The sequence below is a fragment of the Chlorocebus sabaeus genome, chromosome 12 (genome assembly GCF_047675955.1).
Source record: "Chlorocebus sabaeus isolate Y175 chromosome 12, mChlSab1.0.hap1, whole genome shotgun sequence".
NCBI lineage: Eukaryota > Metazoa > Chordata > Mammalia > Primates > Cercopithecidae > Chlorocebus > Chlorocebus sabaeus.
The window spans coordinates 406,025-420,894 of record NC_132915.1 but is presented as its reverse complement, the minus strand read 5'-3'; the positions used below and the strand labels follow the sequence as shown (position 1 = coordinate 420,894).

General features: G+C 49.2%; 1 protein-coding gene across 14 annotated transcripts in view; it reads right to left on the bottom strand.

The window, feature by feature from the left end:
• Positions 1–14,870, bottom strand: part of AOPEP (aminopeptidase O (putative)) — a 357,345-nt gene that overhangs the window by 166,531 nt on the left and 175,944 nt on the right. For 13 of the 14 annotated variants that reach the window (XR_012094710.1, XR_012094711.1, XM_073021366.1 and 10 more), the window contains exon 6: positions 391–580. The exons of the other annotated variant lie outside the window; for it this stretch is intronic. Coding sequence is in view for 11 of the 13 variants with exons in the window: in XM_073021366.1 (XP_072877467.1) it covers positions 391–580 (190 nt within the window). In the remaining 2 variants the exon portion in view is untranslated. The remainder of the gene's footprint in view (positions 1–390; positions 581–14,870) is intronic. 14 annotated transcript variants of the gene reach the window in all.

Below are 14,870 nucleotides of genomic sequence, written 5' to 3'. Positions count from 1 at the left end.
ACACAACCACAAAGAAGTGCTTGAGTATGCCACAGCATGACCTTTCTTCACATCTCTGCTCAAATATCTCCTTATCAGAGCGGCCTTCGCTTACTGCTTCTAAAAGAGGACCCGCTGCCCCTCTCTGGGGCTCATTTCTCTTCACAGAAAGAGACGACTGGCCTCCCACACTGGACCCACTGCTGATCCACTTGTCTACTCTCTCCCACCTCTAGAATTCACAGCCTGTGGGGGGCAGGGGCTTCCCTCTCTTGTTTACGCAGCCATCTCCCCAGCGACGTCTGTGCCTAGCGCACAGTAGGCCCTCAGTCCACAGCTGTTGGGTGAGCAAATGACCAGAAATGGAATTTGACTCTGGGGAGTGAGAGGCTTAGGGTCACCTTAACCCACCTGCTGTGCTGCAGCCCAAAACACATCCTCCAAGTGAGAGGCGAAGCCTTCGCTCAGCCACTCCTCCGTCCAGTCGCGGGCCCCGAGGGCCAGGCCAAACCAGGCGTGGGCGATTTCGTGGCAGAGGCGGGTCCCACAGAGATGGCTCCCTCCTGTCAAGGTGCTCTGAGAGAGGAACATGATGTGTGGGCTGTGGAGAATGGGGGAGAAAATGCACAGAGTCTTGTTAGAGCCTGTCCTCCCGGCCATCCCATGGGGCAGCTTTCCCAGCCTGGCGAGCCTGTTATTATCATGTGCCTGCTAGATCATGACTGAGAGGCTTGTGGCTTAGATGCTTTCAGACATAAATAAAGTGGCAGTTTAGGTTTCTGGCCGCAGTTCAGGTGGCCGTTTCTGCCAAGCAGTTTTCTCCCTCATCAAACGGCTATTACCTGTAATAAGTAACCTGCACCAAAGTTTTACACTCAAAAAAAAAAAAAAAAAAAATTACAAGGCAGTGGAAGCATTTCCTCTGAAACCTGGACTGTAAAAGAAGAGCAGGTGTGACCGTGTGAAGCTTATGCCGTCAGGAGAGAGATCAAAGAAGACCCTTCAGCCAAAAATGAGCAGCTTACAAACAAATTGAGAAGTCACACAGAAGGACAGAAAAAGCCGAGAAGAACGGAGCAAAAACGTTCCATTCTGCACGGGGGTCGGCTCTGATGCGAACACACCGGCAGCTGCTGGGGAGGGCCGAGGGTTCCAGGAGGCCCGAATAAAGGCCGAGCCTGTGTAAGGCCAAGCTTTTCCGTCGTATCTGCAAGCGCTTATGGACTCACATGACAGAACAAAAGCATGCTAAGAGAGAGAAAGCAAGCAGGGAGTTATCCCACCCAGGTGTGCCAACGGCCCCAGGACTGGCACCAGACAGGGAGATTTAGCTAATCTCATTTTCCATACCTTGTGTTAAAACCCAAAATACCACCATTAAAACTGCATAGATGAAATGGGAAAAAGGGGAGCTGACGAAAGAGGCCCGTCAAATACCTTCCATGCCTCCTCCTTCAGCAATTATCCTTTTTCCAGGACTTGTTTACAGTCTTCCTAATGAAGAATTTGCCCTTACAAACTCTCTCCTCCTTCAGTTGAACAAAAACAGTTGCGAAACCTTCCAAATTGGGAGACTGTACACACCGGTTCCTCCCTTCAAAAGTCATTTGTTTGCCATCATGTCAGCTCGGCACAAGCCAAGACGGCTCGCAGGTTTTTCTTCCACTCCCACGGCCACCACCGGAGAAAACCCCACCTCGAGCTCCCTTACACAACATCAGCCATTCAGCTCAGAGCTCAGCTGCAATCACGACGGTCACGTCTGCCAAAACAGACAGCTTTCATGTGAAGTAATAACAGGGCAGGCATGCAAATGAAAAAGCGTCTGCCAGGCGCTCTGAAGAGGACACCAGAAACCCCAGAAATTACAAGTGGAGTTGGGGCACTCAGGACAAAGGGGTGCGATGCAACAGGCACCAACAGTATTGCTCAGAGCACTAACTCGGGGGAAAAAAACAAGGAAGGAAGGAAGAAACTGAGAGACACAGGAACTAAACTCCCCTAACTGAGAAAGTCACCCCGTCGAGAAGACAAACTGTGCACCCGGCATTTTCAAGTAAATGGCTCTGGCATGTGCAATGCTACAAAGAAAAGCCACAGAAATGTACCAAGTAAATAACATTCCAGACATACTCCTGGCAGCAGTTCACCCTTTGGGCTAAAACAAAACAGAAGTAACTTCAGGCCTTATAAACAGGCTGGAGGGCAAGCCTGCGTGGGCAGGGTCTGCGGCCAGAGAGACAGACGTGCGTCCTTCCCGAGACTGGAGGGCGGACCCCGGCCAGGAAGCTTCTGGGAGCGGACGACTGCGAAATCGCTCTGAGACTTCATGGAGAAAAAGCCTCCGCTGTCCGGGGACCTGCCCGCGCTTCTGTGCCAACGTGGAAGCCTCACCAGGGCCCGTTTACGCAAACATAAAAGGCTGAAGGCAGGCACAGCAGCAGCCGTGTGGGGGTGGCACTTCTTTCTCCCACCCTTTCATTTCCCCCTTGAGCAGTCCTTGCCGTCTGCACCAGACTTCCCTCCCCACCCTTCAGTGTTCTGGAGACTCCACCCTGGCCTCGGTCCATCCTGTTGGCCTTGGGACAGGCCCCGGCGTTGCCAGAATTCCACCTAAACGTCCCCTTTGCCATCTTCAGTCCTTTCTTCGGAGTCGGGGAAAATGCACTTCCCACCGTCCTCTGAGGGAGGCCACGCCTGAACGTCCCCAACCCTCCGCGCAGGAGGAAGGGCGTTAACCGTAGAAATGACCACTCTGTGGAAAACAGGACCTTCTCCCTGAAAAGCAATTTTCCGGCTGGGACCCTGACCCAAAAGCCTCCCGGGCCCGTGTGGCCTCTGAGGTTGGGTCTGACTTACTGGATACTCTGGGGCTATTTCCCCATGAAGGAAACGGCTTCTTTTTAAATGGAAACCAAACATGTGGATGAGGTTTTGATAACCTTTCTTAGAGGCTGCTGACAAAATTCTGACATAAAAGGACCAACAGAATATTCTCTCAAGGAGAATTTCCTTCCCTCCCTCGGATCCTAAATGTCTGAATTTCTCGTGTTAAGTAGATTTAACCTCTTATCTTTTTTTAGACTCTGCTTTTTTTTCAACGGTGAGTGAAGAAAAGTAATTTTCTTTAGCTCACTTCAAGGAATAATGTTAAGTATTTCTTTCTCAACAGATAATCTATCTCATGTCCACCCTCGAAACAGAATGGACCTGTAGAACACTGCACTCCTACCTCAGCCTCGACTCACCAGCCCAGCCCGGCTCCTCCTCATCCCTGCACCCAGCCCAGCTCCTCCTCATCCCTGCACCCAGCCCGGCTCCTCCTCATCCCTGCACCCAGCCCGGCTCCTCCTCATCCCTGCACCCAGCCCGGCTCCTCCTCATCCCTGCACCCAGCCCGGCTCCTCCTCATCCCTGCACCCAGCCCGGCTCCTCCTCATCCCTGCACCCAGCCCGGCTCCTCCTCATCCCTGCACCCAGCCCGGCTCCTCCTCATCCCTGCACCCAGCCCGGCTCCTCCTCATCCCTGCACCCAGCCCGGCTCCTCCTCATCCCTGCACCCAGCCCGGCTCCTCCTCATCCCTGCACCCAGCCCGGCTCCTCCTCATCCCTGCACCCAGCCCGGCTCCTCCTCATCCCTGCCTTCTTGGAACTGTGCTCAGGGTCCGAGCCGGCCTGCCGGTGATCAGTCTTCCCCCTGACAGGGTTCACTGGAAAATTGTTTCTTTTTTTCCCCCTGAAAGAGTCGGTGTCAGATGCCTCTACAAATGCCAGACTGTCGATTCATCACCATTACAGAGAATGGAAGATAATCACTTCAATGACATCTTCATCCTAAAAACATTTCTTTCATGTTTTTTTTTTTTAAATCACAGAGTGTACTATTTTTCCCAAATAAGAGATGGGAAGGAAAGTGATATTTCAAATCTCAAAAAGCACAAGCCGTCTCGCTTCTATTCCCCACCATAGATTCTTCTTGGCTCCAAGTGGTGGAGGAGAGGACGTGGCAGGAGGGGTGGCTTGTGGCTTGCAGCCACACTCCCACGTTGTCACTCTTCCCCAGGAGACCACCTCTGGGGCCGCCTCCGCCACAGAGGCCGAGCGTGTTGCGCGTCTGCCGCCTTGCCCCTCGAGATTAAAAATATCGTGTCTGGTCTGAAAACACTTTCTCAAGGCTGTCCCTGAACGCTACCTACCCACCCAGATTAGAAGGCTGCGTCTGTTAATCTAAAACATGTTTCTAGCAGAGGAGGAAGGAGCCTTCATTACTCCCAGGAGCTGCTCCCATCCTTCGGGAGGAATTCAATTTGGAGCGGAAATGGAGAATTTCATCAGATCTGAAGTAGGAGCTGGTGTTTGATTTATTTGTGCTTTTTCCGTGGAGCCCTGACCAGCATGGCCCACCTTGCTGTGGATGGAACAACCCAGCACTCAGCGGCCGCACGAGATGCTGCTGCCACAGCAGGTTCCAGCAGGCTGCAGGGGTGGAAGGAACCCAGAGGACGGGCAATTGCTTGCCGTTAAGGGCAAGAAGAGCCCCCAGGTCCCCCCTCCCATTTTACGGGAGCAGATCCCAATTCCCCTCACAGGCAGCAAGTTTACATTTTTGTTTCGAGACGGAGTTTCGCTCTTGTTGCCCAGGCTGGAGTGCAATGGCGCAATCTGGGCTCACCACAACTTCAGCCACCCGGGTTCAAGCAATTCTGCTGCCTCAGAGTAGCTGGGATTACAGGCATGAGCCACCACGCCCGGCTAATTGTGTATTCCTAGTAGAGTCAGGGTTTCTCCACATTGGTCAGGCGGGTCTCAAGCTCCCTACCTCAGGGGATCCACCTGCCTCAGCCTCCCAAAGTGCTGGGGTTACAGGCGTGAGCCACTGCGCCCGGCCGCAAGTTTACTTTTCACACAGACCCTCGGGAGGCATCACGCAGACTTCGTTTATCAAGCTGGTACTTCTCATGGACTCGACGCTTTTCACAGTTTCAACATGCGCAGGCCAATATCCCGTGACAGAGATGAAGGAAGACCCGAGAGAGAGGGGAGCCAGGCTTGTTGTCCTCTGAAGTCCAGCGGGATAGTTCTAAGGGTCTTATAATCACGAGCAGCAGCCTCTGCTTGTGTGACTTCATTATTTGCTAATTCAAACTGGACAACTGAAATGTAGACTCGTAGTAGCCCGGGCCCATCTGAAAGGGAGACAAAGTGTCTCTCCACCCACTTAGGTCCCGAGCCTGTCGCCTCTTTCCTTCATCAGGTGTGTGAAGTGATGTATGTCAACACTCACCTACGCACTGACAGGCCCAACACTCAGCCCCTGCCCCTAGTTCTAAACGAAGCCCCTTAGTCCCTCTCTCCTGGATGCAGCCTCATGCGGGAGAGGCTTCTGCAGTCCTGAAGCCAAAGCTGGGGGGTGGCCCAGGCAATTCGGCAGGACCCTCCTTCCCACTGGCCCTGAGACTGCGCGGGAGGGAATCCGCGTCTTCCGCTTTCCTCATCTGGCACCCACCCGACTGCAGTGTGTAATCTTTAAACGGGGGGCTGAGGAGACGAAGGGATAGTCTTTTGGGGATATGGGACCTTCAGTAGCCTAAAGTGGAAACCAGTTCCAAAAACTTGAAGCAAACTTGCTACATCTGATCAATGTGTAAGGGGATCTGGGTTTGAAAGAAAGCCTTAAGGTTAGTAGAAGTGTTTTCTAAAAAATTCTGAAAAACTTTGGGAGGCCAAGGTGGGCGGATCACAAGGTCAGGAGTTCGAGACCAGCCTGGCCAACATAGTGAAACCCTATCTACACTAAAAATATAAACAATTAGCCAGGTGTGGTGGCGGGCGCCTGTAATCCCAGCTACTAGGTGGCTGAAGCAGGAGAATGGCTTGAACGGGGGAGGCGGAGGTTACAGGGAGCCGAGGTTGTGCCGCTGCACTCCAGCCCACGCGACAGTGCCAGACTGACTCGACAGCAACAGAAAATTAAAATTAAAACAATTTTTAAAAATCTGAAAAAAAAATAGCAAAACATCCACTCATTTGCCTAAATGAATTTTGACTCGAATGTGACGACGGCAGAGACTGAGGAAGGCCCCAGAGCCACATTCCTTATTCTTGTACCCAAACATCTTCTCCTTCTAAAGACTCACCGCTCAGTGTTTGCTGCGTGCCGGGCACTGTACTTTATACATGCCGTCTCACTGCTCTACCCACAGTCTCAGGATGGTACTATTATTTGATTTTATTATCTCATTTATACATGAGGAAAGTGGGGTGCACAGAGGGAGACTGACTAGCCCAAGGTCACACAGCTGGCAGGTAATAGAGCCAAGACTGGAGCTAAAGCCTGGACTCTAAACACAGTCCAGACTCCAAAGCCTCACTCTGACCTACTCTGCCCAGTGTCACTGGGTTTCAACCTGTGGCTTCTGGGCTCCCGTCCCTCTGTGCCAACTCAAGCCCACGGGCTTCACGATCATTACTCTCCCAGGAGCTCTGTCTTCAGGAGGCACCAATGGGAAGCTATCAACCACGTCCTGAGACCTCTGTTCCCTCAGTCTATGTCACAGCCAGAACTGGCCCAAGATGAGCAGGCCTCTTCCTCGTGAGAGGAAGGAAGGAAATAAGGGTACAGAGGCCGTAGGGGGCATCACTACTCCACTGCTGATGCCCCCGAAGAGCAATGCCTACTTCCTCATACCTGTTCCACACTGGGAGTCCCCAGCGGGTCACAGGGACACGTGTTAGACAAGCCCTTACGAAGGTACTTAGGTCTGTCCCCAGGAGGGTAACACACGAGTCTACCTCGCGCTGGTCTCCACCTGGCATCTGCTTTTGCTAAAGCCTTGTATTCTTTTCAAGTAGAGGTGGTTTAAAGCAGGTCACAAACTCAAAGGGCTACAGGAGGCAAGAAGATAACAAAATTCTTGCCTCCTGTAGAGAATGAGAGAATGAGATGGGGAAACAGATAAAAAGACAGGGAAGTAGACAAGGAAAAAAGCAGAGAAAGGAGCTGGGGAGCAGATAAGGGAAATAAAGATGGAGATGAATGAAGCAGATAGAAAGATGAGGGAAGAAAACAAGACGAAGGAAGTGCATTACAAAAGAGGCCGACAGGCTGAGGGAAGCAGACACAGGTAACAAAAGGAGGGAGACAGAAAGCAGGAAGGACACAGAAGACAAGCTGGGGAGGCAGCTAACAAGATGGAGAGAGAAACTGAGAGACGTGGCAGTGATACTACAGGGAAGTGGGCAGCTACGTCAGGGAAGCAAACGATGCCGAGGCTAGGAGCTCCAGCTTTATGATCTGGTTTACCTTCTAAGCGCTCTCAGAGGAGCTTACGGTTTCACGTTGCGTGGAGATGTAAATGAGGCATACCCGGATCCTAGCAAGGGTCAAGGCGGGTGCCCATGGGGGCCAGGGAAAGGCTCCAAAGCAGAGCACGGATGACAATGGCGAGGAGAGAGGCATGAGGGCGGAAGGGGAGGCTGGGGACACGAAACACTGGCCAGCTTCACCATTTGCTTCAGCGTTAGCCGTGGCCTGTTGCTAGCAGGAAAAGCAGCATGGCAACGACCAAACATGGAGACCACCTTGACTCCAGGAAACACAGAGACCACCTCTGGCTCAGTGGCAGCTCTGCAGACCACACAGAAGGCTCAGCTGCTGACCAGCAGGGCAGCGGAGACATCACCTCTGACCCCGGGCAACACATCCAGAGAGAACAGAGAACGCTGTGGAGACCTCGGCCCTGCACACGGAACAGGGCGGCACTGCTGCCTGACTCTCCGGAGTTGGCCGCACCTGCCTTGGCTGCTCTGCCTTAGCCTGGGGGTGGGGGTGGGGGCCGGTTCTGCTGGTTATGCTCATCAAAAAAGCTGCACGTGAAAGTCTCAGGTTTCAAAGCTAAAGAATCAGAGGTAGAAACAGTATTTTACTGAGTTTTTCAACTAGATTTGGACTCCCTTCCCTCTCTGAATCTGACAGTACATGTTCTGCCTTAAACGTTCCAGAATCTCATAGATGAGAACTAAAACTTTGTTTTTGAACAAATTTTGAACATTCTATTCATTTAGTTACACATTTTGGAGACTACAGATTTTGGTTATCAGGGGACACACCCATCCCACACAAAATGAACAAATATTTATTGTAACCAAACATGTCTTTTTTTATTTTTCTTTGAGACAGAGTCTTGCTGTGTTGCCCAGGCTGGAGTGCACTGGCGCTCACTGCAAGCTCCGCCTCCCGGGTTCATGCCATTCTCCTGCCTCAGCCTCCCGAGTAGCTGGGACTACAGGTGCCGCCACCTCGCCCAGCTAATTTTTGTATTTTTAGTAGAGACGGGGGTTTTACCATGTTGCCCAGGCTGGTCTTGATATCCTGACCTCGTGATCTGCCTGCCTTGGCCTCCCAAAGTGCTGGGATTACAGGTGTGAGCCTGGCCCTGAACATGTCTTTCGAATCATCTGTAAATTACTATGAACGAAAGCTGTGTATTTTCTGCAGGATCTGGGGAACTCTTCCGGTAAGTAAGTAATTAAAGTGAGTAACCAATTAAACCATGTCGGCAGCCTCACTGGAGCACGCAGATGACAAAATGTGATTCCACTCCCTCACCTCCCCATGGCCCCCACTTCTGTCCTCCCCAATCAGGGCGATGATGTTTGTTCCCATAAAAAGAGCTAATAAAATTAGCCTCCACTGTGATACAGGGAAAATCTTTATTTAATAAAATAATGTGTTTTGCTCCATTCCCAGAATAGCAATAAAATGTCACAACTGAGAGCCATAATAGCTCATCCTGGTGGTTTTCACGGCAAGCACAAGTCTGTCACGTGTGGTGGTGTGGAGGCCTGGAGGGCCTGGAGGGCTGCTTTAGGGAGGGACGCGCTGGGGCAGCCTGCAGCCATTCTTGGCAAGGACAATTTGGTGAGTGCTTTCCTTTGAAATACACTCTTTGGGTCCACAAATCAAATCTTCCCATGTTCCTTGTCTGGAAAAAGTTGCGGGGATTTCCCAGAGTGTACTGAGAATTTAACTGATGAGGAAGGCATTCACTGTTTCCCCAACTGATAGCAAGAATCCAAGACCCAGTCAGGCCCTCTGCGAATCTGAAAACCCAAGACAGGGTCAGGAAGCTGCTGACTTGCCCTGCTGGGCTGGTGAAAGCAGAAATGGAGAAGCAAGGCTGGTCTGTCCGACAAGAGGCCTGAACACAACAGAGGCACTGCTGGCCGACAGAGTTCAGGCAGCAGGACGTCGGGCTGGAGGCAAGTGTGGGTTCCCTGCCAGACCTCCACACTGTCAACTAGATTTCAAAGCAAGGGTAACTTTGGGTAGGAACAAGCAACAGGGTGGCCTTGGGGAATAGCACATTAGAATCAATTCTGATAAATCGAAGATCCAGGAAAAAAGAATTGAAGGAAGATGAGTTCTCGTATTCCCTCGCCGCTGGGTGGTGGCAGCAGTGGTGATGATTAGAGAAGAAAGAAAAGAAAAATAAAATAATGATGATACTAAACACATATATTGTTTATTTTCTCCCAGGAAAAGTTGTATTTTATGTTCGCTAATTCATTCCATTCTAGCAACCACCCCACAAGGAAGAAATTATTATCGTGCCTATTTTACATGGAAGTAAACTGAGCCACACAGAAATTATGTCACTTGCCTAAAATCCCAGGGTCAGTATGTGTCAAAGCAGATTCAAACACAAGCAGCCTGGCTCATACACGTTTTGCTTGATCAACACCAGCGTGTATCAGGAGCACCTGGAGGTAGGTCTGCTAGATAAGAAAACAGCACATGCAGTCAAATTTGAATTTCAGATAAACAACGAATAATTTTTTTGGTATATGTTCCATGAAATATGTGCTAAAAGCTGGCAGCCCCACCTGAAAGGCTTGTTAAAACAGAGCTCTGGGCCTCATCCCAAGAGAGTTTGTGTCAGTAGGCCTGGGTGGGGCCCAGGAACCTGTCTTTCTTTTTTTTTTTTTTTTTTTTTTTTTTTTTGAGACGGAGTCTTGCTGTGTCACCCAGGCTGGAGTGCAGTGGCCGGATCTCAGCTCACTGCAAGCTCCTCCTCTCGGGTTCACGCCATTCTCCTGCCTCAGCCTCCCGAGTAGCTGGGACTACAGGCACCCGCCACTTCGCCCGGCTAGTTTTTTGTATGTTTAGTAGAGACAGGGTTTCACCGTGTTAGCCAGGATGGTCTCGATCTCCTGACCTCGTGATCCGCCCGTCTCGGCCTCCCAAAGTGCTGGGATTACAGGCTTGAGCCACCGCGCCCAGCCGAACCTGTCTTTCTGTGAAGTTCCCGGGCAATGCTAACGTGGCCGGTCCAGAGACCACAACTCTGAGAGCTGCTGAGCTGCACTGTGGTGGCTGCACAGCATCAGCTTAAATAGCAAAAACTCACTACCAAAGTTCATAAATGGGAAGATTTACAAACTTCCCATTTATAAAGACTGATAGGAATCTCAACTATGGGAGAAGCTGGGATTGGTCTCTGCTAGCTGTAAAGCAGCACGGGAAAGATGCTTCTTGGTGTTTTCTGACTCTACAGTGGAGGATGGACAAGGAATTGGGTCTCATACGGTCAGCCATGGCACCCTAGTGTCGCCCTCTTTCTCATTTCTCAGAAATCCAGATTTTCAAATTACGTTAAAAATTTGAAAGATGTGGCCACACTAGGCCCAGGTCTTTTTTAGAAGTGGACACGTATTTATTCTGTTCACATACACACACACACACATACACACACATGTCTAATGCCAAAGGGCAATATTTTATCATTTCCTAAGAACAATAAGAAGCGATACAGAGCATTTCAAAGATAGGAATTTATCAGGTCCCTGTTATGATTCATCCTGGTGAAATCCGAGAAGCAGGCAAAAAATGCTTGGGAGTCCCTCATCACAGGCCTGCATTCTTATGTAGCAACTGCAGCTGAATCGGAGCTGGTCCTTTCAGACGGGGCTTGGGCTCTCCAGTTTGCTGTGGTCCCAACTTCTCCCTCCTGCCTCCCTGCCACTGGCTGAGCCTCCTTGTCATTTATAATCATGGTGTGGTTTTTTTCCTTCTTATCACAGGATAAAAAGTGAAATATTTCTTATATCCACGTCCCCATCAAAAGTAGACCAAGTGTTTCTTAGAGGATGCTCTATCCAACCCGTTCACTAATTTATATTGCTGCCTGGCTCCTTATAAGCATCAGGATTTAACTTGTTTTGTTTAGTTTTTTCTTATGAGAAATTCCTGTTTATGGCTAGAAAATGATTTAGCAAACCCTTCATGCAAAGGGCAAAGACACAAACTTGTGCCTAGCTCAGGTCAATCAGACAAATTCCATATTCCTAAGGGTGAAATTAATTGGGTTTATTGTATTTTTGAAATCCAAACACAGTTTCAATTATTACTAGCCACTAATGGCTTATAATGAAGGCAGAGCTTGTTAACTAAGCAAACAACTGGTATGTTTGTTTAAAGTGTAAATAGAAGGAAAATTCATGAATTAAACGAATGAATTCGCTAATTGTTCTCCCTTGGCTCTAAGGGGGCATTCAGCTGCCACAATATATATCACCACTTTTGTTAAACAGATTCGCCTGCTCGAGTTATCTTTATCTGGTCAGAGACCATCTTAGTGGTAGCTTACAAAGTAAATGTCTCTCTTAATTTTTCAAAGTACTCATCTGCATCAATAAATACCACTAAGTATAAGGGATCACCTAGCTATTGGGGATTCTTAAATAATTGAGCTTTTAAGAATAATAGCATATTTCCTAATCTCAAATTATGACTCCATGGATAGACCAACACGGCACGCTTGTTGAGATAAGGAGACAATATGCCTCGTATTTCCCAGGGTGGTCCTGGAAAATGTGTGACAGATGGTCGTTCTCAGAGGTATTCAACTTAACAGCATGTCCCTCTGAAAGGTAATAAACCTCACCAGAAACAAAAATAAACAAATAAAAGGCTCTCCAAAGTCTCCTGATTTTAACTAATCTTTTCATATAAAATTATGAGCCTTCTATTTCTCCTCTCCGAATGGAATGCATCCAGTTTATTGGATATCTATTGCTCAATCCCATTTCTCCAGATGGTTCCCTTGACTCACCATTCCTTGCATGTGTTCACTGTGGTGAAAGTGTGGGCAAGGATCCCAGGAATTCCTTTCGTTCTCAAGAATTCTGCCTGCCCATGTCCCATTCCTAGGTGGTACGTTTTTGTGATCTGAAAGGCACCTCGGTCTGTTTGGAATGTATTCAGCTGCAAGTAACAGAAAATACAGTGAACACTGGCACACACTGGAGAGTTTTTCCTTTCTTGAAACAAGACCTCTGGAGTGACAAGACCTTGCTGGGGCTGGTGCAGTGACCGGCAGTGCAGTGGGAGCTGGAGGACTGGCTCCACTCCCACTCTCCATCCTTCCTGTGTACACTTCTTTCCTCGTGCTTGCAGGTTGACCACTACACCTCCATGCACCATGTTTGTGTTTAACAAGGAAGAAATGCGCTGTGCCAGCAACAACGATCCCTTTTATCAGGAAAGCAACTTCTCCCAGGGAGCCCATAGCTGAGATTCCTAAGCTTTAGTCTCTGCTAGCTATCCTGCTAGCTATTCCTACTCTCTAGTCTCTGTAAGGCAGCACGGGAAAGATGCTTTTTGGTGTTTTCTGACTCTACAGTGGAAGATGGACAAGGAATTGGGTCTCACATCGTCAGCCATGGCCCCCTAGTGTAGCCCTCTTTCTCATAAATAGTAGAAAGTCATCACTCAGGTCATCTTTTAGAACGCAAATACTTTAGGAAGAGATAATGCACTCAACTCACACTGAAGTGTTAGTAACATATCACATTCCCTCTTTCCAGGCAGGGGACATTCTGAGCATGGGGGTCGGGGGCTGGGCAAGTCAGAGTACCTCAAAGACACTGGCTACCTAGTACCCAACTTAACCGCACGCTGGCTGGCACCTGCACTTTCATTCTACCTTCATACCCTCACCGATGACCAAACACCTAACAAAGCCAGTAGCGGTACTATTTATCCTGCTGGATACTATTTATCCTGCTGGTACTATTTATTCACCCAGGCTGAAGTGCAGTGGCCAGATCTCAGCTCACTGCAAGCTCCGCCTCCCGGGTTCCCGCCATTCTCCTGCCTCAGCCTCCCGAGTAGCTGGGACCACAGGCGCCCGCCACCTCGCCCAGCTAGTTTTTTTGTAATTTTTAGTAGAGACGGGGTTTCACCGGGTTAGCCACGATGGTCTCGATCTCCTGACCTCGTGATCCGCCCGTCTCAGCCTCCCAAAGTGCTGGGATTACAGGCTTGAGCCACCGCGCCCGGCCATCCTGCTGGTTTTTAAGAACTCTGTCTTTGGGGACAGAGCTGGGGGTCAACTCCTGGCTCTCCCTCTTGCCAGCAGCATCAGTGCATTGGTTTCCTAGGGCAGCTGTAACAGACTACCACAAGCACGGTGGCCTGAAAACACAAATTTATTATTTTACAGTTCGTCAGGTCGGAAGTTGGACCAGGTCTCACTGGGCTGAAATCGATGCTGCTGGAAGCCCTTGTGTGTGTGGTTGACTGGAAGAGGCACGGGGGTCTTCTAGGGGGGTCATGTGTGCTCCTTGGTCAGGGTGCTAGTGACAGGGATGTCTACAGTTTGTATCCCACAGACTGTATGCTAAGATGTATGTATACTTTTCTGCATGTATTACACTGCAATGAAAAGTTAAAAACAGACAAATACCCTGGGAGGTCCATCTTTTCCATAGAGAAACGAAGGCAAAGATGAAGTCAGAGCTCTGTCAGTAGGGACAGAACTGAGACCAGGGTCTGGGCAGCCCAGCTCCTAGTCTTTTGAGTGTAATGTATTTGAGGCCAATTTCCAACACTAATTACACATACATATTTAAAATCTCTTGAGGAAAGCTTTTTAAAAAAAGTTTCTTTTGCCACAGAGTCACATTTCTATTGCACGTGAAAGGTACCTCATGGCCATCAGACACACCTGTGAAAACAGAACCGGATCCTGTCATATATCCCTGAACCGATCCTGTCATGTATCCCTGTCTGCTTCATTTTTTTTCAGACGCTGTGAAAAACATGCCATAATAATAAACCCCTTTTCCATCCTAGCCAGCTGGAAAATTGCGAGATGCTTGAAGTGACATCATTCAGCTACGACACCAAGCCAGTGGCTGCTCTGAGAAATCTGGGTTAGGCAGTGACAGCATGGATGTGAATGCCACTAGGCAATGGATCCCACCCTTTTTCTTAGCAAACGGCTTTATCACCCTGACATTTAAAAAATGAAACAGCGACAGCTACATTGTCTGAGGCCATTGATCACCCAACATCTCTTATCTCCAAAAGGAAGCCCATTGGCCAGAGGTGTCCTGTTTCAAATCAGGGAAGACAAGAAAGGGGGTAGAGGAGAGCTCATTTTAAACCTCTAGTTCCAAAGGGAAAGACCAGGGGCCAGGGCCACGGCACTGGGGTCTTCCAGGGGATAGACGGTCTTCCCTCTATCTCTATCGTTTCTAAAGTGAGCTCATGTAGCAGTGTGATAACACCTTAAGTAGTAATGATTGCAGTATCTACAATAATACTCTTTGCTATAGACACGAATACTGTATTATACACCCTAGGTAAAACCCCAGGATGCGTATTAGGTAAACATAACATCACAAGGAGGCCGACATTCCTCCACCTTTTTGACCTTTAGGTTGAACTATATAAAATGCAATACGTGACCCTTTCCAACTTCAAAAAGTGGGCAATTTAATATGGCTCATCCTAATAGACTGCCCCTCCCCCAAGATCCTTCTCTGCAGATGTGTTAGGAGCTGCCACAAGATCTAGGGAAATGTCCACACTTCTCAAGCGACAG